Raw genomic sequence first — 25,010 nt, 5'->3', positions numbered from 1 at the left:
CCACTCCCGCGCCGACCCTATCCAAACCCCCAAGTTACTCGCATTCCCCGGGAGTCAGGGAGCCCGGAGTAGAAGGGTGTGGAGGGAAGGAGGGCGGGGTGGTGGTGGTGGTGGCGGTGCAGGGGACCCACAGAGCCCGGGAAGCGCATGGGGGCGGGGGTGGGCGAGCGGGCGTGCGCGCACTCACGGGCCGGCGCGCGGGAGTGTCGGGGGAAGGGGGTGGTCTCCAAAAGGGGGAGGGGAGAAGGCAGGGGGCGGGGAGAAGCAGGGCCCTTTAGGACCCGGCTGCGGCTGCGGGGGAGGAGGAAGAAGCGGAGGAGGCGGCTCCCGCGCTCGCAGGGCCGTGCCACCTGCCCGCTCGCTCGCCGCCGTCGCGCTCACCACCGCCAACATGCTGCCGAGACTGGGCGGCCCCGCACTGCCGCTGCTCCTGCCGCCCTCGCTGCTGCTGCTGCCGCTGCTGCTGGGCGCCGGCGGCGGCCGCGGCGTGCGCGCCGAGGTGCTGTTCCGCTGCCCGCCCTGCACGCCCGAGCGCCTGGCCGCCTGCGGGCCCCCGCCGGCCGCGCCGCCCGCCGCCGCCGCGTCCGGGTTGGCCGGCGACGCCCGCGCGCCCTGCGCCGAGCTGGTCCGCGAGCCGGGCTGCGGCTGCTGCTCCGTGTGCGCGCGGCTGGAGGGCGAGGCGTGCGGCGTCTACACCCCGCGCTGCGCCCAGGGGCTGCGCTGCTACCCCCATCCGGGCTCCGAGCTGCCCCTGCAGGCGCTGGTCCTGGGCGAGGGCACTTGTGAAAAGCGCCGCGACGCCGAGTACGGCGCCAGCCCCGAGCAGGTTGCAGGTAACGCGGACTGGGCCAACTAGTTCGGAGAAACTTGCAGGGCAGCGGAGCGCGGGCCGGGGGCCGTTCCGTGGGGGAGAGTCGTGCGACGGGAGCGCCGCGACCGCTTTAGCGGAGGGACAGCGGAGTCCTCGACCGGGTGTGGGCGACTGCGTGGGAGGGGGACCCGAAAGTCAGGCCCGGGGAGGGGAGCTGGAGTTAGAGCGTGCGGGAGAGCCCTGCCTGCTACCGGTTTGGTCGGGATAAACGGGCAGAGAGGAAAGGCATCCCTGATACCGTAGTCTTCCCCGGGTGGAACGTACCTCGACTTCTGTTTTGGAGGGGGGATTTCCTGGGGAGGAGGGTGTTGGCCAGACCCGGGGGAGTAAAAACTTGAGACTTATTCGGGGCACAGCTTGAGTCGGGGACCGCCGACCGAAGGTTCCTGGAAAGGTCCCGTTGGAGGACGCTGCTGGGGGGCGGAGGCTGGCGGGTGTCAGTGACTTCGGGGACGTCTGGTGAGAGCGGGGCTCTAGGAGAAGGCGGCAGCTCATCGAGGGATCCTTCCGTCTGGGATGGTGAGGTGGAAAGAAAGGAGTTGGTACTTTGTAGGGTGGGTTGCTTAGGGGAGAAATGCAAAGGGGCGCTGCTCTGTTCCGTGGAGAGCGAAGGCCCATGCTTCTCTGTTGGGTGGAACAATAAAAGGGGGGCATCTGGGAGACTCAGCCCAGCAGTTGAGTCCGTGTAACTTAAGCCGGGTCGCCGGCTGCAGTCCCGGGGCGGGGGCAGCCGTGCTGCTCACTTGAGCATCTGGGCCCCAGGGCGGAAGGCAGGACGATGCCTGGGCGCTGGACCCGGCTGCTCTGACCACGGGGAGGTGTTACTCCCGTCCTAATCCGGGGGGGATTCTTCCTGTCCGGTGGAACTGGGGCCCTGCGAGTCTTTGTAAGCGATCCTCATCCCCCCCGCCTAAAAGGTTTCTGAGGGACACGACCAGGCAGTCAGAATCTCACTTTTGTTTTGGTTTTTGTTTTTAAAATTACAAAAGCCTCCTGCCCCAGTGGTCTGGAGGAGACTGTAATTATTTTCTTTTTTCTTGGAGACAGTTGGGGAATGTGTCCACTGCCTGCCGCTGTTGTTTTAAAAAGCAAGCGAGTCTGACCAAGTTCCTCAAGCTTTTAAAAAATAGAAAGGACAGAAAAGGGATAAGTGAAAACGTTCTTGCTTGCTTGTAACCTTCTGTGGTCATAGTCATGTCCCCCCGCAACAAGACCCTCTGCCCCCCGCCTTCCTCTACCCAACTATTGTTTTTTCCCTGCTCTCCTTGGGAATGGAATTGGGGGTCAGAGTTGAAATCTTTCTTCTATTTCTCTGGCACATTTTGACCTTGAGTGCAGAGCCAGTTAGGGCTTCCTCGGAGGGAGCTAGCAGAAACCCTGAGTCCCTTTCTTCTCCCTCCGCTTGCTTCCCTTCCTGCCCGCCTTGCCTCCAAGTTAACCCTTCCCTCCTGCTTCTCTGAGAAAGTAATAATAAAAGGAAAAGACTTGGCCCTGCCTTCCTCCTCCGTGGCCCCCTCGCGCCCGCCCCCCAGCCCCCCCACCAGGGAGGTACTGTGCTTTTTGAGCTGAAGTCTGACAAACTAAACATCTTCCTCAGCAGGATGAACTTTTCCAAAGGCTTCCAAGTTCATAGACTCTTTTGGATTTTGACCGTCTTAATAAAGTGCGTGGTACAGGTCCTCCCTAAACCTTGTACTTTTTCTCACCCTTCATCCTTCTCACTGGCAGCCTGAAAACCAGCTCTCCTGCTTCCAAGCCCCAGAACAGATGCGGGGGATTCTCCCCATTCACTCCTCCCTAGAGCCCGAAGGGGGGAGTTGTCAGGGGAGCCCAGGGACAATGGGGTGAGTGCATGGGAAGAATGTCACTCTGGATTTTCTGCCTGGTTATGGGACTCCTTTCCGCCAGCTAGCCCCAGCTGCCTCCTCAGCCTTCTCCTCCCAATGCCCAGACAGACGCCTTCCGCATTTTTCTCTTGTGCTCCAGACTGGGAAGAGGGGACGCTGGGGGTGGGGGGTGGGAGCTAGATGTGGAAGCCGGGTGGGCACCCTGGAAAGAAGTGACCCAGAGGTGTGAGGAAGGCTGGGTGAAAGGGGGCACTGCAGGGAGAAGCCTGGGCTGGGCAGGGGTGCAGGGAAGAGAGGGGCATGTTTTGAGGCTTCTGTGCAGGAGAGGGTCTTGGGCTGGGGCAGGGATGTGGCGCTGCCTGGAGAGCCCTGGGGTCCCGGTTGGGGGGTGGTGCACAGAATGTGGCCCAGAGGAGACCAGAGCACTGAAAGCTGTGGGTCCCCCCTCCATCTCCCATCCCCTTTTCTCCCCTCTCTGAAGAATGAGCTCTCTCCCATCCCAGACTGCATTCCTCTTTGAGCAGGTTGCTTTTGAGAATTTTAAACATACCCTCTTATTTTGAGGCAGCAAACCCCAGCAGTTCCGGCTTTGCTGTTAGCTCTTTTGTCTTTGTTCCCAGGACTCAGGGGCTGTGTCGCTGACTTCCTGGGGACGGCTGGGATACAGGGGGTGGGGGTGGGCACATCTGCGGGTGCTGAGCCTCCATCCCTTGGGGGTGATGGGTTGGGACTGGTTGGTTCAGAGAAACTCAGAAGTCAGACTATGGGTTGGAGTAGGTGAGTGAGCCTGGAAGAAAAATGGGAGGGGGGGGGCGCCCTGAGATCTGGGGAGGTCTGGATCTTAACAGTGTGTGGGTGTGTTTGCTGGTGGAGTGGGCAGAAGTGCCTAGAAATGTCGGGGTAAGAGGAGGAAGTGGGCTCCCTTTTAGAATTCAGGGCCGGCGGGGCGGACTGGCTCCCTCAGCATCTCCCCTGCCTCCTTCCCTGCCGCGTACAATGCCTGGGATTATGCCGAGGGGCGGAGCCGCCCAAGTGGCCGTCTGGCCGGCTGCACATATAAAGGTGCTATAGAAATGTGCAGGCATTCAAAGTCCCAGGGCAGGCAGGCGGGCAGGCGGGCGGGTCTGAGGAGGCTTTGCATCTGCAGTTGCTGGGGGAGCAGAAAGGGGGGCAGAGGCGAGCGCTGATTTACAGTGGTTCAGTGCAGCTTCAAAAAAGGGGAGAAAAGCAATGGGACTTCTGGCTCAAAGCGCTGCTTTGCATCTTGTCTTGCATAAATTTGCATACTGAGTTCAAAGTCGTAAAATAGACTTGGGGAATGAGTGGGACCCACTGTCACTGATTGCTAACACCACTACCTTCCGCCACCCTTCCCCCTTCTGGACAGAACACCCAGAACTAGCTCTGCTAAGCTGCTCCGCCTGAGTCACCACGGTGCGTTGGAAGGAGGAGATGGGGGAGCTGAGAGCAGCTGCTTCTAGGTCTCCGGGAGGGACACGTGTCGTTCCTGGGCCACCAGACCAAGTGGGGTGTGCCTGTGTGCACTCTAGCCTCGGAGGGAGGTCTGGTCTGGAGGTTGTGGCTCTCCAGGTCGGAACCAGCCCTGCAGGCAGTGTTGGGCGGGCTGCCTCCATCTGCCATTGTGCTCGGAGGGCTGGAATTTGAGGAAGTCGCAGAATCAAGGTTTTTTGCCTGCCATCTCCTTATTCACCTTCCCCTATGTCCACATTGTTCACCATGATAGTTCCCTTTGTGTGGTAATAGATCCCATCCATTCCTCTGACAAGGTATTTGAAGAAGCTTTGAGAGAAAAAAAATCCTGTGTAACAAGGTCAAAGGACCTTATATTAAAAAAAAAACAACAACAGGACTAAGGAATCTCTGAATTAGCATAGGTGGTGGTGTCTGGGGGAAAGAAGAATCTATGTGTTCGTGACCACCGCGAGGGTCTATCTATGCAATGGTTCTTGGCCCATTTGGACTGTTGAGTTTCCTGGCAGGCAGAGGGAAGAGGGAAGCTTAGATGGTTCAAAGATTTAGCTTACCTTAGCACTGAGCTTTAAACTAAAATTTTCAGGCCAGTCATTCCTTTGGGTTAGGGAACTCCATGGAAGTGAGTCCTAGAAAGACGCCTGCAGGTTACTTGGGAGCAGGAGCATATTTGGTCCCCATTGTCCAGCATTCAAGGGCTTACTTAGAGAGAATCCCGGTACTGTAGCCCACTTACCAGGTTAGCTTCTAGTCGGGTCTCACATTAGCTATTCTCTGCCATAGAAAACTGGATGCACAGTTGCTAAATTTTGATATGAGGAAGTTCCAAAAATTCTTGGTTCCAGTGAAATGCAAAATAGGACGACAGTACCTGGGGGGGGGGGGGGGGGGCACAGCAGGAGCTGCTGAAGGGAATGAAGGAGGAGCAGAAAATATGCAGGCTATGCTCACATTTGGTTTTGTTGTTGACCCTCCTCACATACTACGACACAGTACCACCACCACCACCACCACCACCAACAACAACAACAAAGGGCTTGGTTATTATTATTACTATTTTTGAAGAGCCTCCATCACCAGGGACTGCATTTTGTTTCAATCTGTCCCTTCTTAGTGTTCCCAGCCTCCTTTTCCTCCCCTGCTTTCTCCATGTTGCTTTCCTATCCCCCCCCCCCCCCCCCGTCCCCTGGCCCCCATGGCTCCCCTATGCCTCTCCCACTATGGCTGGGTCTTGAACACCTGGCTGGATGCTAAGGCTTGAGAAATGGCATGGAAGATAGATCTACCCCAGCCTTCCACAGGAATCCAGGTAGGTGGCGACCACGTAGGTGATGGGGATCAGAGTGCTGGAAACAAATCTAATCCTGAAATGAGGAGGGTGGTTGGCGGCAGTACAGGGGCTGGGCTTTGTGGGGGTGGGGTGGGGTGGAGGGGGGAAGTGGCCATATCCCCAAGGGGCTTTGTGCTGGGGCTGCTCCCCCTGCAACCGAGGCAGAGAGGAGCAAGGTTATGCTTTTAAGTCACCAGGGGAGCTGGTGTTCTGCTTGGCAGATGTTCTAGGCCTTTCTACTCCTCGCTGTCTCTGGCCAGCATTTTGCTGAGGTGGCAGGCACCTGCCAGGGGTTCGGTCGCCTTCGCATCTGTCCTTGTTGTATAATGAACTGGCTTCCTAGCCTGCGTTGTCTCCTGTCTTCCAAGAGCTCTGTGAGGGAGAGAGGGGGGCTTTTTACCTCCATTTCGCAGGTGTGGACTCTGAGGCTCAGGGGACGCCTGAGCAGGTAAGTCATGAGTTGAGAGGCTGACCTACCTTCTGTTCGCCTCCGCCCCCATGGTCAAGCAAGGGAGGGGGGCTGTTGGCGGCAAAAGCCTTTGACCCTGTCAGCCAGAAAGTTTGTTCCTGGACACCTGCCATGTACGGGCCAGGTTTGCCTATTTGCATTCCCTCAACTCCACTGGGCGGCCCAAGGCCTGGGGACTTCAGAGAGGGAGGTGACCAGTGTGCAGCAATCGGGAGAGACAAAAGGATCCCGGGGGAGGGATGGTGAACAGAGCTGGGGGGCGGCAGCCTGGCCTGTGCCATCGTGGGAACCGGGTTCCCTTGCAGATCTGACTTGGAGAACCTGAGTGCTGATGTGCATGGGCCTTCCTCAAATATCAGTTTACCTGTTGGTGGAACGGGGATGACTGTCTGTCTTCAGTGGGGTGTGTTTGAGGACAGCTGTGGTGCTGGCAAGCGTCTGGCACGCTGGGAGGCTGCACTGGGCGGTGTCGGGCAGGACATGCGTCTCCCCGGAGGCTTTAGCATGGTACTTCGTGGCCTCGTCGTGGTGTGAAGTTGCTCTGGCTCAAAGCCCAGTTACCAACCACATGCTAGCCACCCAAGGCAAGAGATATGTTCTCCCTGAGCCTCCGGTTCCTTATCTGTAAATCAAATATTGATAGCACCAACTCCATAGGGTGGCGCCCGCAAGTGTGTGTGGTGTGTGTGTGTGTGTGTGTGTGTGTGTGTGTTGAAAGCTAGATAATACAGACAAAGTTAAGCACTTTGGTGTTTTTTTTTTTTGTAATCACTTGCTTTTCATCTCTTCACCTATAAAATGGAAATATCCATACCTCTGGCCTACTTGCACGGACCATAGTTGAGCTGTTTGTAGAAAGGGTAAGGCAACTGTACTTTAAATACAGTATAAGTGGATTTGTGTCAAACAAGTGGTCTGAGGTAAGCAGGCTTCCGTTTTTTAGGGATGAGTTAGGCAGTGCTCTTTAGGGCCCATGCCCTGATGTCTGGGGCTGACCGTTCTTGGTCTGGGAGCTTCACCCTTTAACGCCTCAATTGGGGGTGGAGGGACTGCGGGGACAGAAGTGGCCCCAGGGTTGGGTCACTGGGTACTTGTGTGGGCTTGCTGTCATAAGCTGGCGACAGGGCTCAGTTCTACCTTCACCCGGCCAGCCAACCTTTAGGACCCAGCCGTCCAACTGCAGGTATTCGGAGGAGCAGAGGATCCCTGAGGCCACAGTTCAGGGGTGGGAAGCTCGTTCCTCCAGGGACAGCCCTCTACAGGAACCCTGCAGGGACCCAGGCTTCAGAACAGTAGGGTCAGGTAGGAGCCAGCCTGGTCTTAGCACACTTAGTACCTGGAACATGGACCAGGGTGCGCAGTGGTGGAGTTGTCCAAGCCAGGGAAGGCCCTGTGGCACCCGTTTCCTGCTCCAGGAAAATGGGCTTTCACATCTATCCTGTCTGAGCCTCGGGTGCCAGAAAGTTGAACGTGATCCTGGCAAAGACATTGGATGTTCTATCCAAAAAGTGACGTGTCCTTACTACGCCATCTGCAGAGTGGACTGCATTCCTGAGTTGGGGAGCAGCCTCTCATTTCGAAGGGGTTGATGGGTTCTCCACAGGAGTGCTGGGTTGGGGGGGGCTGTTGGGGAGAGAGTTTTCTGGGCACTGAGCTTCTTCCTAATGTCTGATTCCATCTGTGGTCCCAGAAAGCCCTCTGAGTGACCCCCTGTCTGGGCATAATGATAATGACCGTGTTCTGGAGCCTCTGCTGGAGGGGAGGCCCCAGGAAGCAGAGAAGGGGGATGCTTGAATCTTCAGGGTCAGCAGAGGGTTGTAGTGAAACCCAGGACGGTTGGGACAAAGCACAGTATTTGCTACTGGGAATCTGAGGTGGCCAGTTCCTTAGACTCTGAGGGCCTTCAGGATTGTGGGGGGGGGGCACAGAGAGGAGAAGCCCACTTTACAGATGGGGTAGTCAATTCAGAGAAACTTGTTGGCTTTCAGGTTCCAGGGTAACTGCCCCCCACCCCCACCTCCACCTCCACGATGAGTAGAGTGTCTGGGCTATGGATTTTTTTTTATCCTCCTGGAAAATGGACCATCCCCCTATGCCCCTCCCCCTCCTCAGCCACTCCTGTCCTTTATTTAACAAAGCCAGGGAAGATCTGCTCTGGCTCAGCTCCTGGGTGTCAGTCAGGGCGCAGAGGGAGACCTTGCTCAGAAAGCGGCTCCCCCGGAAAGAAATACAGAGTCGACTGTAGTCAGAAATTGTTTCTCTTCCCCCCCTTTTTTTTAGTGGGGGGAGGGGGCACTTGGCAGCCCGTGGGGCCCCTTCTGGCCGCCAGCCCCACATTTCTTCCTGGCTGTTGGGAGGCAGGGCAGGAGAGGAGATTGGGGAGAAGGGGCAGGGCCTGGCTGGCGTCCAGCTGTAGGGCAGGAGAATTGGCCCACGGGCCCCTGTTCAGTTGGCCTGAGTGGAGCAGAGCCTGGGGTTTCTAATTGGTGGATGGGTATAGGTGTGTCAACCTGTGTTTCATTCAAGGAGCTGAGTCCTGGGAGGCGGGAAGTCAGGGAGGGAGGGCCTCAGAGCCCAGGAAGGCCTCAGCAAGTTGGGGAGGTGGGACTGGGACGGGGGGGCTTAGCGTGTTGAACCCCTGAAAGTAGTCAAGGAGGTGGGGCCTTCTTGCTGGAGGGATCTGAGCTGGATTGTGGGCTGCAGTGAGCAAAGGGTCTGTCCCAAGGGGTAAAGGACAAAATAATGGTAATTAAAGTGCTTTCTTCTAGACTTTGACCAAAGTGCCCGTAGGGTTTTTTCGGTTTTGTTTTTTCCAGCTCTGTTTTAGCCTCAGGATTCTCCCCACTTGACAGATGAAGAAATTGAGGCTGCATTCCGGTTCCAGTGCCGAGCAAGGCAAGCACAGACCGGAGTGGAGTCTGGGTCTCCAGATGCTCAGCCCAGGGCCCCATTCCCTCAGACTCACGCATGCAAAGGAGCTGCGAATTATATATTGCTGCTGGAAAAGCTCCTTTGCCCGGGGAGCTGGTAATTAAGGCATAACTTCTTAAAAATGTTCCTTTATGCAGCTCCCCAGGAAGTTTCTTTCAGGTCTATTGTCTTGACTTCTGGATGGAGGTGCCAAGTTGCCTCTGGATGGTGCAGTTGGTTTCTAAAGTGCCTGAGGCCAAGATAAAATGAAAATGGCAGTCCCCTCGGGCCCTGCCTCAACAGCTGCCTGATAAGGCTGGGTAGTTGCTGTAGCAACAGCGGCAGGAAGTGTGGCAATCGGGAGGAAGGGGAGCCCGGCTGGGATGGGTGTACGGGATCAGAAAGGCTTTCCAGGTGGGGTGGGGTGGGCTGGCATCTGACTGGCAGCTTCCCTCCCAGGGAAGACAAGGTCCCCTGATGAGGAGGGGACGAGGTGACAGGGAACAGAAGGAATAGAGCCCTGGGGTTAAAAGCTTCCGGTTGAGTCTTTCCCTAGATGACGCCAATGACCAGACACCATCCTGGCTGGTTAAGAGTTATGAAGCCGAACAACCTGGATTTTGTGTTGGCTTTGCCATTGACGACGTGACTTTGTGCAGTTGACCTTGAACACTATGGCTTTTTTTTTTTCCTGGTCAAGGTGAAAGGGAATAAGAAATTATCAACCTCATGTGATTGCTTGATGATAAAACAAAGTTCTGTACACAAAGCGCTTAGCACAGAAACTGATAATCAGATGATGTCATATTGGTTCTCCTTCCTTCTTCCTCTAATCTCAACACACAGAACAGAAGGAGAAGTCCTGTTTTCCCGTGTTTTCTGATTTGCCAAGTGTATTAAGAACAGGGACTGAAGGATCCAGTTCGGAGGAATGGCTTCTTCTGTGTGGTGTGGCTTCCTTGGATGGCAGCCCTTGGCTTTGGAAAGTCCAGAATGGGGTTAGTGGTAGAGGGTTTTGCAGTGGGCAGTCCTGGCCTTTGGTGCCACGGTCACTCATTATGGTTCTGCCAGTGGTTGAGAGCATGGCCCGTTTATGCCCCAGAGGTGAGGATTCTCCCTTGAAGCTCTGCGGGTTGTCTCTGGTTCTGTTTGCTGCCTCCCAGCCAAGAGAGCACAACCAAGGAAGACCCCAGATGTGATGCCGTCTTCTATCAGACACAATTAGTGAACTTTTAGTTGAAGAAAAAGAAAAGCACGGTGACCTATTTAAAGACACTTATTTATATTCAGGACACTTCTTGTGCTGGTTTTGAGAGTGTGGCAGGCAATCCTGGACATCTTCACAGGTTTTTAGTTTCTGTTTGCACCCTCCGGGTCCAGTTTGTCAGGCCCGCAGTCTCTGGGAACAGTTGGGGATGGAGAAGAGGTGGGCGGAAGGGGAGGGTGGGAGGAGATGAGTGGGTAGGACCCGGTCTCTTATCACTCTGGGAGGTGGTCTGTGGGGTCATAGCTTCAGAACGGAGTGTAGGGACAGTTGTTTGAATGTGGGTCCGAGGAGAGGGAAGCGTCTTTTCTCTCTCACCTCCTTATTTCATTTGTTGACTGCCTTTTTTTTTTTTTAAACTCCTGGTCTCTTTTGCTGCTGTGCGGCCTGGATGGTGAGGGAGAGGCCAGAAAAGTGAGAATTAAATACAACACGATACTCCAGGCCGGAGAGCGGTGGGATGGTCTTCGGGGAGTCAGCTGTCCTGATGTTTACACATTGATGGAGCGTATACCGTGTGCAGGGTGCGAGAATGTAAAGACGCAGTTGTCCCGCTACTCGTAACCATGCTTTTTCATCCTGGAGGGGAGCTAGAGAAGCATTTCATTTTATTTAAAACAATTTTTTTTAAGATTTTATTTTATTCTTTTACGTCCTCTCTGTACCCAATGTGGAACTCGAACTCATGACTCCAAGATTAAGAGTCGTGCACTTCACCAACTGAGCCATTTACCAGATGCCCCAAGAGAAGCATTTTAAAAAGTTGAATATTAACTATGAAGAAACTAAATCAGTAGAGGTGTATATAAATTTAATGCAAGTAAACGGGGCAGTTCTTTTAGCCTTTTGACCAAGGCTTTTGGGAAGTTCTCAAGGTGAAATAATGAGAGCCCTTGCTGGTGAATAGAGTCACAGAAGGAAGAGAATCAGGTTTGACGGGTATCTCCTTCCGACTCAGAAGAAGAAGGCACCATCTCGTTCTTCCAGAAAAGCAAATGGAGCGCACCAAATGTCCTTCCTGCCCTCCTTTCATTTTTTCATACTTTTCTTTAAAGCGATGTGGAAGTGAAGTCCAAATTTGCATCTTCAAGAAGCTCCATCCTTCTGGAGGAAGAAGAGAAAGCAGGGACCCAGGCTTTTTGCCAGTGCACTCTGGTTAGGGAGCTGTGAGGGAAGCTGAGTCAAATAAAAGAGTGCTTTGCCCAGGGATGCCTTCATAGTCTCGGTCCAGTGGCCTTTGGACACTTGGAAGCCATATTGTCCTTCCTCCTTGAAAGGTTCCTTCTAAACTCTACCGGAGCAAGTCTGCAGTTCTTTGCCATCTGCAATGTGTTACCTGGTTCAGTCCTTCCCGTGGAACTCTTGGGTGGCTTCTACCCTGGATCGCTTCTGTTTCAGTTTAAGGCTCTTACCTCTCTGGGCCTCAAGGAGCTGGAACAGGTGCCTCTCTTCCACTGGACATGACTGGCCCTTGGGCACCTGCACCACGCCACACCTGTGGGCACCCCCGGGGCCCTGCGGGCTGTGCCGGGATGAGCTCGTCCCCTTGGCTTTCTATCCTCAGGCCTGCACCATTTTGATTTCTTCGTTGTCCTCTCTTTGACCCTGTGACTGTCTTCCCCTCTCTTTTGGGTCTTTGCTCTGACTCATTTCCTAGTTCTTCATGCCGCAGAGACCTGGCCAAGAGCCCAGGGTCAGTTTCTGGCAGGCAGGTGACCCTGGTGACACTGTGCTGGCCTCAGAGTGCCAGTGAAGTTGGCCATGTCACTCATGTTCGGCCCTCTTGCACCCAGTGGGCTTTCAGAGACACCCCAAGTTTACTGATACCCCTACTTGGCAAGGAGAGGGAGGAGTGAGCGTGATGAGGGAAGTGACTTTTAAAATGGTTGCAGGGTGTCCTCTGGCTCAGTGGATCGTGTAGCTCTTGATCCCTTGGTTGTGGGTTCGAGCCCCACGTTGCCTATAGAGATTACGGATTACTTAAAAATAAAATCTTTAAAAAAATAAAATGGTAAAAATGCAGACAAGTAATAGGAATCATGCAATAACACCAGTCTGCCCCCCAGAACTGGGAGTGGTGGACATTTTGTCCTGTTGGCTTCACGTCTCTTTAACCGACTGAGCACCCAGGCGTTCCAGCTTCATGTCTCTTTAAAAAAACGTTTCCCGATGGCCTTCCCTACCAGCCTCTTGTTGCTGTCTCTTGTCCCCAGAGGCAGCCACCAGCATGCATTCCTTTGTGTTTCTGTTCCTTGGCTAAACAGATTTGTCAATAGATGGCCAACATCTAGAGTTGTTCTCTGAAACTAAGTTACATGTGCAAAAAGGTCTCATTCTGCAACTTTTTCCCTCTGTCGATATTAGGTCTGGAGATCTGTTCATGTTGGATAGATCACAGGAGTGATCACAGGTCTGAGCAATTCTTGTCAACTGCTGTGTAGTATTCCATTGTACTGACCCTACTGAACTTACTTCTCCGTTCACCTGCTGCAAGGCTTCTGGGTTGGGTTGCTGGTCGTGTTTTGCCATTACAGGTAATGCTGTAATGCACATCGTTGTGCACATGTTGGGGAGATGTAGAGTTGCTGGGTCAGGCACGTTCTTCCCGTTCCTGTAGCCCCTGCCCCAACTTTGCACCGAAGCACACTCTGTACTCCCTTGGGCTTTCGGCGGCTAGGTCACCTTGCCAGGTTCTTGGACGGCTTTAGTTGAGCCAGAGGAGACATGTTTGGGACCTGTGGAAAGGGGTGAAAGCTGATAGTGCTGTTTGCCCTCTTGCTTTCAATTTCTCTGGCTCTTCAAGGACAGCTTGGCTCACAGAGTCCCAGGGGACCTTGGCTGAATTTGAGCCTGTTTTTGTTTTCTCAAACGGTGTGCCTCAGTGCTGACCCGCCCCAGGTCTTTGTGATTCCAGGAATGACCCTGGTGTTTATAAAGCAGCCCATTAGAGAGCACACAGGCAGGGAAGCTCTGTAGAGGCTGTGCTGTTTCTGCTCACTCGGGGAGCCCGAGAGGAGATGGCGTCGTGAGGGCATGCTCTAGAAATCTCCATGATGCCTGGCCAAGAAGGGGCCCCCTGTGTGCATCCAAGCATGCATATGTGTCTGTTTATGAACCCATGAGTCTACGGATGGAAAGAGCTCTCGAGGCTGTATCTTCCCAGAGTGTATATGTGAAGTCCTATCTCTTAAAAAGAAGAGGCATCTTTCTCCCATCCCCAGGAAGTTCTTCAGCAAACTGAGGCAGGAGAGCGAGAAACACAGAGGAATGGGGTCTCGGAAATGCCAGAGCTTGGAGGAGGTTGTTAAAAATCCCCAGAGTCCTTGACCTTTGCCCAGGCTTGCTGTGAACCCCAGGGGGCTGGAGTCCAGGACCAAGTTCTTCAGATGATTTCTGATAAACAGTCATGACAGGGCACCGTTCCCCTAATCTAACTCCCTGAATTTATAGATGAGCATGTTGAACCCTACACATCTTGACCATGCAAGCTCTATTTTTTTTTTTTAATAAGTAATCTCTGCATCCAGCGTGGGGCTCGAACTCATGCCTCAGAGATCAAGACTCACGTGCTCTACCAACTGAGCCAGCCAGGTGCCCCATATATTGAAGCCTACACATCTTAAACCCCTGTTGGGCATCACTCAGAATCCCGGGCAGGGTGCTAGCATTGGGATCAGAACCTTGCACACACACCCCCCCACCCATTGGCTTTCAGGCCAGCACTTTTCTTCCTGCTGGGCTAGAACTAGTTGGCCAAAGTTTTGAACCCAAGAGGTGGCGTTCTGAAGGGAACCCAGAAAGAGTTCAGGATGGCTTGGCCAGTGGTGGGCTCAATGCCCTGCTTTCGTGCATCATCTCTAGTGGCATCCATTCCTTCCCTGCGTGAGCGTGGCCATTGGCCATTCCCCTCCCCGGAGTTTCAGGGCTCAGCCACAGCTCACTGGGCACTAGGCCGCCACTCTTCCGAGTGCAGGATGACGATGCCCAGGTGAAAGTGACCAGTGCCTGCCCCTGTGGGACACAGCCTGGATGACGCCTGGATCGGGAACATCTGAAGAGGCTGCTTGCAGCTATTTCCTACTACAAGGGGATTCCTTTTGTGCAAAAGCCACGCTGAGGGGCTCCTGGTCTGTTGCCAAGAGGGTTTCTTGCCGAACGTGGTGGCATCTGGGAGACATCAGGTTTGCTTTGCTGGTGCTGTGCACTGAGCAGGGCCTCCAAGGGTGGGAGAGAATGGGAAGGGAGCTTGGAAGGGAGCTGGGTGTCAGCAGGGGGTAGATGGGCTGACCAGGAGAACGTCATTCCTGGAGCTGGAATGTGCCCCGGGTGCCAGCCTCCACCACAGCAGACGTCCATGTGCACACTCTTCAGAATTCCCCCGTGAGAGGCCAGTGTGGCCTGCCGCCTCTGACCTTTAGAAGAAAGGGTGGAGGGAGACACGTAAACAAGGCCACTTACCCAGAGAGACAAAGGACCTCAGCTGAAAAATACCACAGAAGCTTCCCTTCCTTCCCCACCCACTGTTAACTGCTGCCTGCCTCCCTCCCCCCACCTCCCACGTGGCCTGAATTATCCACCCCAGCCTCGGTGGCCTGTGTTACTGCACACGGGGGCCACAGTCAGCCATCCAAAGGCGCTGGCTTCAAATTCTCTTCAACAAAAGCTGGGTCCCCTGCGTGCTGGTGAGTACCAACAAGCCTTCTCTCCCCTGTGCATGCGTGGTCCTTATGAGCGCCTTCCCCTCCCTCTCTCTCCCCCTCCCTCCCTTCCTCTCCTTCCTTCCCATAAATTCTGTGAAGTTAAAGTGATTTAGGCAAATCCACGCTTGCCCAAGGACTTCCATCAGATGGCAGAGACCTGTGATGTTTAGCGACATACAGAATTCATACGATCAACAACATCAGGCTTTGGAAGGAACATGCAGATAGACAGTATTGCAGAACTTTCTCATAACTCATCTTCCCCCCATGCGTATGGCCGTCCTACAGATCGGGTCTCACCCACCCTTGCCTGGTGCGTGTATCTTCCATTTACCCATTTAAGAAATAGATCACCTGTCTGCATATTTCTTCCGGAGCTTGATTTTGCCCACACTGGGCAAATGGTAATGATAAGTCGTAGCCCTCGCTCGAGTAGGATTATTATTCACATTTTTCACGCTGGAGAAGTGAGAGTTCAGAAAGGTGAAAGGGTTTGGCCAATGTCATGGGTGAAGCAGAAGCAGCAATGCGGGGAGGCCTCTTGACTCCTGGAGTTCTTTGCCCATTTGACTTTGTTAATGAATTGTCCACTGCCATATGGATGTTAACGGAGAAGTTGTCCAAGAGGGAGGAGGAAGATGGGAGTTAGCATTAATTCTTTTGCCCAACATGTGTCAAGATTAAGTGCACTTGGGGAGAAACCAACAAAGCAGGAGGCACGTGAGTTCTGTGCCCAGCGAGAGTGGAACCGGGCAGGCGGCCAGTCTCCCACTGGCCCATTGCTCGGAAGGGAATCCCATTCTCACAGGGTCTGGAATGCCGGTACCTATGGAAGGAGGTGAATCCATAGGAGGGAATGACAGATTCGGGGTCAGAGTAGATCCTTTCTGTGGGGCCCCCAGCTCTTAGATTTCCAGATCATCAGGAAGTAGGCTAAGGAGAAGGTGGGAAATGGCTAGGTTTTCTTCAGGATAAAGACAAGAAGAAAGCGGGGAGGCATAGTCATCTGCTAAGAAGATGTGGTATGTTCTGGGGAAAGTTCCCTTTTCTCGCCAGGCCTGCATAAGGACAGAGCCTCATTCACACTCTAAGCAAGAAGGAGTAGGGGGTTGCTTTTAGATTTGGGGGGCCTATTTTCCTAAGAGGGTTTTAAGGTTTTCCGTAGATCAGGAATCACCAACTGTCCATTGGAGCACAGAGGTCAGAGCATTGCACTAGGAGGAAATGTGGTTTCACAAGAGTAAGAATCCGTCGAACACAAGGGTTTTCATGCATCGAGTCAGGTCGTTGGTGCTACGATACAACAAGATGATGTCAGGGAAAAAAAAGGCTAAGCCAAAATTAAATTTGAAAACCAGGGTATTAATGCATAGTCTGGAATGCAGAATGAAGGTGCAAAGCTCTTTCTCCTGGAGCGGTAGCTTCCAGCTGCCCTCCGGGGCCACCTAGTAAGGCTGGGTCAGAGGACAACGTCGGTTCCCCACGCCCATTGTGAAGCACCTCTGTTGATGGCACAGAGGTGGTACATGCTCCTCTAGACCAGGTAGTAGTCCTTCTGGGCCTCTGGTTTGCTGTCTGTAAAATGGGGCAACTCGTCCCTTGCCTCTCGTTGTCCTTGCCTTTCTCAGCTGAGCTCCCCTCCAGGTGCATGAGGTTGAGAGTATACACAGGACGCAGGACACAGGACGGGAGTTCTCACGCTCCAGGCCCTCTGTGGTCTCCCCCACTTGTCTTTGGAAAAGCTTTACCTTCCATATATAGTCAGCAAACTCCGTGCTTCAGTGTTGAACCATTTCCTGGGGCGCTATGTAGAGAACAGCTAATCCTTAGGCGAAGATCTCTGGGGACCCAGGAGGTCATCTCTAAGCCCTAAGCCTTTTCTAGTTATGACATTTGGGCTGCTAAGAACCATTTCTTAGACTGACCTTTGCCCTGCAGCCCACGGAGCTGCATACATAAGTGGTTGCATAATAAATATTCTGAACCTCACTCTTGGGCAGGAAAAAAACATGCAACTTGGTATTTTTGTTCTGAGGGCAAATTCCATCTCTAGTTGGAGTTCTTCATTTGGAATGTTTTCCTTCAGACCGCTTCTGTCACCTATAGGAGAATGTATGGGAAGCACTGGCTAATAATGTGATGATGCCCTTGTGCCTGAGTGTCGGGCTGCCGCGTGGGTACTTCCCCGAGTGTGGGGGGAAGTGGGAGCCCTTGAGAGCTGGCTCTGTGTGCTCCTACCGTGTGCCTGGCCCTGTGTCTGCGTGCAGCATCTCTGGGAATCTGGCTGCCACCTGGAAGTGGGTGCTGTTTGTCCGTGATTTATAGATGGGCAGTGGAGACACAGAGAGCTTAAGTAACGTGTCTGGGGCTGCACAGCTAAGTGAACACCTGGGATTCACGCGATTAGACTTTGGAGACTGAATTCTTGAGCCTCTCTGGCTGGGAATAGAAGAGTCAAGGAATCAAGGCCTTTCTCAGTCTGCAAGCTTGTCTGATCTCTACCCAGTCAGCTGTCTCAGTCCCTTCCCTGGGCTTGGACCTCAAGGTGTGGAGCGTCAGCATGTGCGTCAGCAAACCGGACCCATGGATTTCTTCATCTTATTGGCATGTTCGTTGGCAGTGTTGGGATCAATAACGGAATGGGACGAAACCTAGCCTGGAATCCAGGTGGCCTCCGTGAGGGTGGACAAGCTGACCTTTACTTCAGAGAGATTGGGGCTATCTCAGGATAGGAAACCAACTCTGTCCTCCTGGGAGCATACTGCCCCATTGGCCCCCATCTTCTGGGGCCTGGCGCAGGGCTGTGTTCAGATTGTGGACCCTGGATGCCTGGGCGTTTGTGGCCCTTCCTCTACGAAAAGATGTTAAATCATATTTGATAACTGCATTTTATAACCGTGCATGTATCTGTATCGTAGATTGACTTTTTAAAAAAATTTACCTAAAAGCATATTTTTCCTTTTGATTTTTTTAATTTTTAATTTTTTAAAAATTTTTTTATTTATCTGACAGAGAGAGACACAGCGAGAGAGGGAACACAAGCAGGGGGAGTGGGAGAGGGAGAAGCAGGCTTTCCGCTCTGATGTGGGGCTTGATCCCAGGACCCTGGGATCATGACCTGAGCTGATGGCAGGTGCTTAATGACTGAGCCACCCAGGCGCCCCTTCCTTTTGATTTTAAAATAGACCCCCACATTCCCCAGGCCCTTGGGTGCTGTGCCTAATGACAAGCCAGCCCTGCCTAGAGCCTGCAGGCCTGATGCATATTTACCCGGGTGCATCTCGTTCATCTAACGTGTTTTCAGATACCTTGTTCTGAGCGCTAAAGGTGGGCTGACCTCTGGGACTCAGCCAGGGGATGCTGCTTTGTCCCTTGTCAGTGGTCCGAGTGCCGGGAGAGCTCGGGGAAGGGGGAACAGCATCCTGGGAGTCCTCTGGATGCCTAGGGAAGACCTCCTGCCCCCCCGCCCCCCCCCCCCCCCCCCCCCGGCTAGAAGGTGGACTAGTGGGCCCCAGAAGTGTGCTGGGGATGGAACCGTGGTGGAGGGTCTTAGCTGAGGGAGGCGAATATAGTAGAGCATGGATCTGCCTTATGCGGGGTCTGGGGTCTTCAGCACAGGGCTGGGGAACTTCCAGGCCTCTGGATAAAGCCTGACTTCTGAAGGGAGGTTTTTTGGCGGGGGGCATTTTTGCCTCCCCGGGGCTATATCTTTGGTTGTCACAACTTCAGGAGGGCTCCTGGCCTCTGGTGGGTAGAGGCCCAGGATTCTGCTTGGCATCCTGCAATGCAAAGGACAGCTCCCCAGTGAAGAATCCTGGTCCAATGTCCGTAGTGCTGAAGTCGGGAGACAGGGTGCATCTTGATGAAAGTTTGGGGTGGGTGGATGGGTCTAATCGAACATGGGGGTACAGAACTCCCATCCAGCTTGGTAGCAGATGCTTTAAATAGGCCATCCCCTGTGGGTGGTGCTGGGGCTTCTGGAACAGGATTTAATCTGTGGTTGGTTTGTTTATGGCAAAACCCAGGCTACCCAGAGCCCCTGGGGAAATAGCCATTCTAGAGAGAATTTTCCAGGTTTCAGAGGGCTTACTCATTTAAATATTTCAATTTTTATTTTTCTAAAGTTTAACAATTTTGGGTAGAAGTCGTTTTTTTTTTTTTTAAATGCTGAATACGTGACATGTTAACCCTCTCCCCTTTCTGGACATCCCAAGGTCATTGTCATTATCCACACAACTCTTGTCTTGGGCTACACGATATGGAAGTCCTCAGGGGCCATCGGTGGGTGTAGAGTTGTTTGTGATGCACTAAATATCCCCAAAGTTCTTATGTTTGTTTTTTTTTAGTGTCCTCTTTTCTCCCTGCCACTTGATACTTCTCACCACTGTCCACAGGCCTTCCTTCTCTCTCCTTTTACTTTTGTTGATTTTATTCTGTGGTGGCCTTGGAAACCAGACATCCAGAGACCAGGCTTGCTGGAGCTGTGCTCCTGTGAACCGGCAGTGTTCTTCCTGGGCTGAGTGTCCCCGTACCTTGTGAGGAAAGCACTTGAACTTGATGACGCATAGATGTAGTGACTGCTGTTTTGATGCTCAGAAGCGTCTCTTCCTCTGCTTCCTGGTTCTTGGTCGGGTTCCACATTGCCGAGGGAGCAGATGACAGATAACTGAGGCAGTTGCCATCTTCGTCATCATCAAAGTACTATCACCAACAGGACACAGGGTTTCTGTGTTCCAGGCCTTGTCTTAACTGCTTTACCTGTAACATATTCTCAGCCATCCTGTATCTAACAGTTCAGATAACAAAATGGAAGCACGGAGACATTGTATGTGCTGGACAAAGACAGCTGGTATAAAAAGTCAGGAAGCTGGGGTTTAACCCGAGCATGTCCTACCAACCAGGGCTCGCTAGTCTGGAGATCACATGCTGGCTTTCTAAAGGAATGCAGCATCAGCTGGTGAGGACTGGCCCCAGGGGTCAGGTGGCCAGACTCCGCCTGGGTCTTCTGGAGCACACCCCGTGAAAGCATATGTCAGTTCCCCAGGGTGCGCAAGAGTGTCCCCATCCCTTAGTCGGCGAGGGAGTCCATGAACGCCACAGCTTGCAACAACCCAGAGCGGGCATCATGGCCCCCCTTTCATAGGTCAGCTCTTTCTACCGTGAAACACTGCCCAGGACAGTGGCCATCTGAGTGCACCATGCTGTGCCCGAATTCGGAGGGGACCACTGGGTCCTAAGTGCCTCACCTGAAACCCTGTGTAGAAATATTGTAAGAGCCATTCAGTTAGGTTATCGGGACTGTAAGTGTTTGAAAGCACACAAAAGGGAAGAGAAAACGTGCAAAATTTGTTTAGAGACACCCCCTCTGCACGTCTAGGTCTTGTTGCACCTGCAGGGAAGTGGCTCCAGGTGCCATGGTCCGAGGCCCTGTTGGCTCTGCTGTGTCCACAGGGGCTGTTTGAGTCCCAGCCCTCCTAGAGCCCGTGAGGACTTGTCTCCCTGGTTACAACTCTTCCACACCCTTCTTTCCGCGGGGCTCCCCTGGCTGGACCGACCTGAGCCAGCGTGAGCCTGTGGTAGCTCGGGGCTGCTCTCCTGGCCCCCTCCACCTGAGCTGTGCACTCAGCAGGAGCCTCTCCCTGTTGTTGGGGGACTGGTGGTTTAGGAAGGTTGAAAGAGACTTAACAGGTGCTCCTTGGAGAGGAGAGGCTCCGTGCTTTGCGGTAAGCGGAAAGTACAGAGTTGAGCTGGTTCCTGTTCTCGGGGTGCTCTGAAATGTGGCTGGTGGTGGCGTGCGTGGACAGACACGGAACGAGTCCGGGCCGCTGGGGGCAGTCCTGGAGTGGCTTTGGGCCTGAGTCATTAGGGCACACGAGGAGGGGCAGGTGGGCAGATGAAGAGTAATAGCAGGGGTGTCAGAAACTGCAGATTCTGGTGGTGGCTCTCCCCCCTTCTCACTCCCTCACCAGACATGGCCTGGCCCGGGGATCTCTGGCAGTAGTTTTAAAAAACGGACCCAATCTGTGCCCTTTTAGGCCACAGATGATGAAGACCTTCACCTGGAGGTTCTGGCGGGTGAAGCTGGGAGGTCTTTCTAGGGGAGAATGATGGCTCCAGAAGGACTTAAGCCCATTCCGTGGTGAGAACCTTGCAGACACGTTCCTCCTTCCATGCTCCTCGGCACTGCTCCGGATGGAGGCAGAACCCACTAAGCCTCCCAGGAGTTTTGCTGGAGTCAGAGGGGCCCCTGTTCCCATGCCAGATTCGTGGTCTCCGTCTCTGTGTGCCCTGACTTGCGCATCTGTCGAAATTGGGGTAGCACCCCCCACCATGGGTTGCCGCAAAACTGAAATTGGTTAGCACAATCTGTAAATTGCTTAGCACAATCGCGTGGGTATCCATCATCTCCATCTTCAGGGCTTCGGACCGTCCCTGGGGGCCCCACCGCTCTGGAAACAGCACCTAGAGTTCTTCCCTTCCTCTCTCTGCAGACAATGGTGACGAGCCCTCTGAAGGAGGCCTGGTTGAGAACCATGTGGACGGGACCGTGAACCTCTTGGGCGGTGGAGGCAGCGCTGGCCGGAAGCCCCTCAAGTCAGGCATGAAGGAGTTGGCGGTGTTCCGGGAGAAGGTCACCGAGCAGCACCGGCAGATGGGCAAGGGGGGCAAGCATCACCTTGGTCTGGATGAGCCCAAGAAGCTGCGGCCGCCACCTGCCAGGGTCAGAGGGGCCGGGTCTGCTCGGAGGGGTGGGAGGTCTCTCGGTGGGGGAGGACACCCAGTACCATCCATGCTCTACTGTAGGCAAAGCACTTTCCTTTCTGGTTCTGCCAGTGGCATGTTCAGGGACCTTCAGGCTCATCAGGGTCTCTTTCGGGGCCCTCAGTATCTTTGGCTATGAAAGAGCCTGGGTATCTGGGTTCTTGAAGTCCTGTCCTTCTGACACCTCCACATTTCTGCTTGGCTTCAGGACATAGGCAAGGAGACGGATGCTAGAGATGGACATGGACTCACTTGAACTTGCTCGAGCTTGCTGGGATGTGTTCCTCTCACTCGACTGCCCCCCCAACCCCTCCAGCTCAGCTCCGTTGTCTTGGGTCTTGGTCCTGGTTGGGTTGATGGAAAGGAATGGAGCTTGGCCCACTGGGTCGGGGTAGAGATCCTCCAGAGACCGCCACTTGAATTCACCTTTCCAAGTAGATCCCATTTTGGCCCCCGAAAGCCATTAACACAGAATGAAAGACGGGTGAAAACACCCATCCATGTGACTTTCTTTAGGGGCTGGGGTGTAGCACGATGACATGTTAGTGAGCACTGTCGGAAGTCCCTGGTTCCACTAGCTAGCTCTGTGGCTGTGGGAACATCCCTTCGCTGTGCATGAGCTGCTTTCTGAGGTTGTACCCAGGACCAGTGTTCCGTGAGCGCAGTCTCCCTCTGAGCATCCTCCTTGCCCGTCTGTCCCTGTCTGCGCCCACAGACCCCCTGCCAGCAGGAGTTGGACCAGGTCCTGGAGCGGATCTCCACCATGCACCTTCCAGATGAGCGGGGCCCTCTGGAGCACCTGTACTCCTTACACATCCCCAACTGTGACAAGCACGGCCTGTACAACCTCAAACAGGTGAGAGAGGATATCCTTGGCCCCGGGCCCCGAGCCCTGGCCGTGCCTTGCTCCTGCCCTCCCCGCCCCCATCATCCGCTGGGGTCTGAGAGCTGAGGGGGGCATGGGGATACCAGCTGCCAGGCCTGTCGGAGGCTGACTCTACTTCCTCGGCTACCTGCCATCAGCCCTTGGTGTCCAGCTTGGGCGGGAGCCCCTGGGAGAAGCGATGCGGGGTTACACTGATGCTTCTCACTGTTTTATTGAGCATTAGAATCTCCTGGCAGGGACTCCTGGGCCTTACCATTCCAGAACCAAGAGCTTGCATTTCTCACAAACTCCCAGGGATTGCTGATGGTCCATGGAGCACACTTCCCGAATCACTGATTTAAACCATTGAGAAGTCGCCTCTCACTTCCCTACCTCCCTCAGCCCAGGCAGGCATCTTGCCCCTCGAAGTATCAGTCTAGTTCAAAGCTGTGTGTACACGTGTCCTCTAAGTGTAAGCCGACTACCACATTTGGAGCTCAAAGTAAGAAATAGTGATCTCTGCTAATGAAAAACAGGCTGTGTCCTGTCCCTTCCCGGTAACTAAAGGGATTTTCCATGGTCATTAATTAGTTTATGGGGAAGAGCAGGGACCCTGGGACAGGAATTGGGTCTCAGCTAGGCCTCTTACTAGCTGTGTGACATTGGGCAAGTTACTTAACCTATCTGTGCTTCCTTCTGATCCTCTGTAAAGTGCTGAAATAATGGTACCTGATCCACAAGGCGGTTGTGCGGATTAAATGAACGTGTATGCTAGATAAAAACGGTAGGGGGCGCCAGCTGGCTCAGTCGGAAGGGCATGCTACTCTTGATCTCAGGGTCGTGAGTTCGAGCCCCACATTGGGCATAGAGCTTACTTACATAAATACATAAATTAACTTAAAAAATGAGAGCTAGAAACTGTAAGTGAGCAGCGTGTAGATGACTCCCACAGTGCAGGGCCCACACTAGGGCCCGTGCTAGTGTTGACTTACACCATTACATGCGGTTTTCACTTCACACTATAACTAAACCCCGGTCTGCTGGGTCCCGCACTGGGTGGGACCTCCCTGCAGGTGGGCACGGAGTCTTTTCAACTTGGGGCATCCCCCAACACCTAGCTAACGTGGTCCGTGGGCCAGGAGCACCCGCGTCACGTGGGAGCTTGTTAGCCAAGCGGTTTCAGCCCTGCTCCAGACCTACTGAAGGGGAATCCGCATTTTAGCGAGATCCCTGGTGCATGGTCAGGATTGCGGTCAGGGTTTCTCAGCACCGCCCTGCAGTGCTAGTTTGCACGCCCTGGAGCTGCTCAGCAAACCTCAGGCTGAGTGAAGGGAAGGAGAGGGGCTGGCTTCAGGGCTGTTCTCCACGTCCTCTTCTCTCCTCAGTGCAAGATGTCTCTGAACGGGCAGCGTGGGGAGTGCTGGTGTGTGAACCCCAACACTGGGAAGCTGATCCAGGGAGCCCCCACCATCCGGGGGGACCCTGAGTGTCATCTCTTCTACAACGAGCAGCAGGAGGCCCGTGGGGTACACAGCCAGCGGATGCAGTAACCCCCAGCCAGCCGGTGCCGGGCACCCCCCGCCCCCACCCCCTCTCCAAACACTGGCAGAGAGAGGAGAGCCTTGCGTGGTGGGTGGGGAGGGTTTTCCAGGAGTGTTGACATGTGTATTTATATTTGGAAAGACCAGCACCGAGCTCGGCACACCCCCGCCTTCCCCCTCCCCAGCGGGAGCTGCCTGCACCCTCGCCTTCTCCTGTCCCAGCTGGGGAGGAAGGGTGCTTGCAGGGGTGGAGCTGGGGGCGAGGCTTGGGAGGGGGGAAAAAGAAATTTTTATTTTTGAACCCCCGTGTTTCTTTTGCTTAAGATTAAAGGAAGGAAAAATAAACCGTGTGTCTTTTGCCTGAGTCTTTGGGGCTTCCCTGGGAAAGAGACCCGGGGTCTGCCTGTCTCATCTGTCCAGCTCTGTCCCCGACTCCTGGGAACAGGGCCTGGGAAGGGGCAGGCACGGCTTTGGTTGGGTTGGGAATGAAAAGGATGGGTCAGGAGGAAGGGGAATGTCCTCCCTCAAGTGGCCTTGGCCTAGGGAAATTTAAAGCCCCCAGTCCAGGCGAAATCCTCCAGTAAAACCACAGGAATCTGGTGTCTCCCCCTGGACTCCCAGCTGAATGAAGCTCGGGCCCCTCGGTTGCCCCTGGGTGGGCACTGAGGGAGGAAGGTAGAGCGAGTGCCTTTCTCTCTCCCATGTTCAGGTGCATCGCAGAGGGAGGCAGAACAGGGAGACCCTGGAATTGCGGTCCTCTGGCCCCTAAAATAAGGAGAGCTCCCTTCTGTGCGGGGGGGTGGGGGGGTGAGAGCTCCATCGCCTCAAGGAAAGGGAATGGGGCTGGTGTGCGCCAGCATGTTCACCACACTGTTGCCTGAGAATTCAGGTGCTGCTCTCCAAGGGGCCCAAGTAACTGGCTTCTAGAACAGCAACGTTAACAAAGACTGACTATACGTG

General features: G+C 54.1%; 1 protein-coding gene across 1 annotated transcript; it reads left to right on the top strand.

The window, feature by feature from the left end:
- The first annotated feature begins 244 nt into the window (after positions 1–244).
- IGFBP2 (insulin like growth factor binding protein 2) lies at positions 245–24,395 on the top strand. The gene is made up of 4 exons (XM_032402488.1): positions 245–833; positions 21,374–21,603; positions 22,360–22,500; positions 23,895–24,395. Exons 1-4 carry the CDS (start codon positions 392–394, stop codon positions 24,057–24,059), a joined length of 978 nt encoding a protein of 325 aa, XP_032258379.1. The 5' UTR covers positions 245–391; the 3' UTR covers positions 24,060–24,395.
- The last annotated feature ends 615 nt before the right edge of the window (positions 24,396–25,010 follow it).

Source organism: Phoca vitulina, unplaced genomic scaffold (genome assembly GCF_004348235.1).
Source record: "Phoca vitulina isolate PV1807 unplaced genomic scaffold, GSC_HSeal_1.0 scaffold1, whole genome shotgun sequence".
In the NCBI taxonomy this organism is placed as follows: domain Eukaryota; kingdom Metazoa; phylum Chordata; class Mammalia; order Carnivora; family Phocidae; genus Phoca; species Phoca vitulina.
This window is presented reverse-complemented; position numbering and strand designations above follow the sequence as displayed.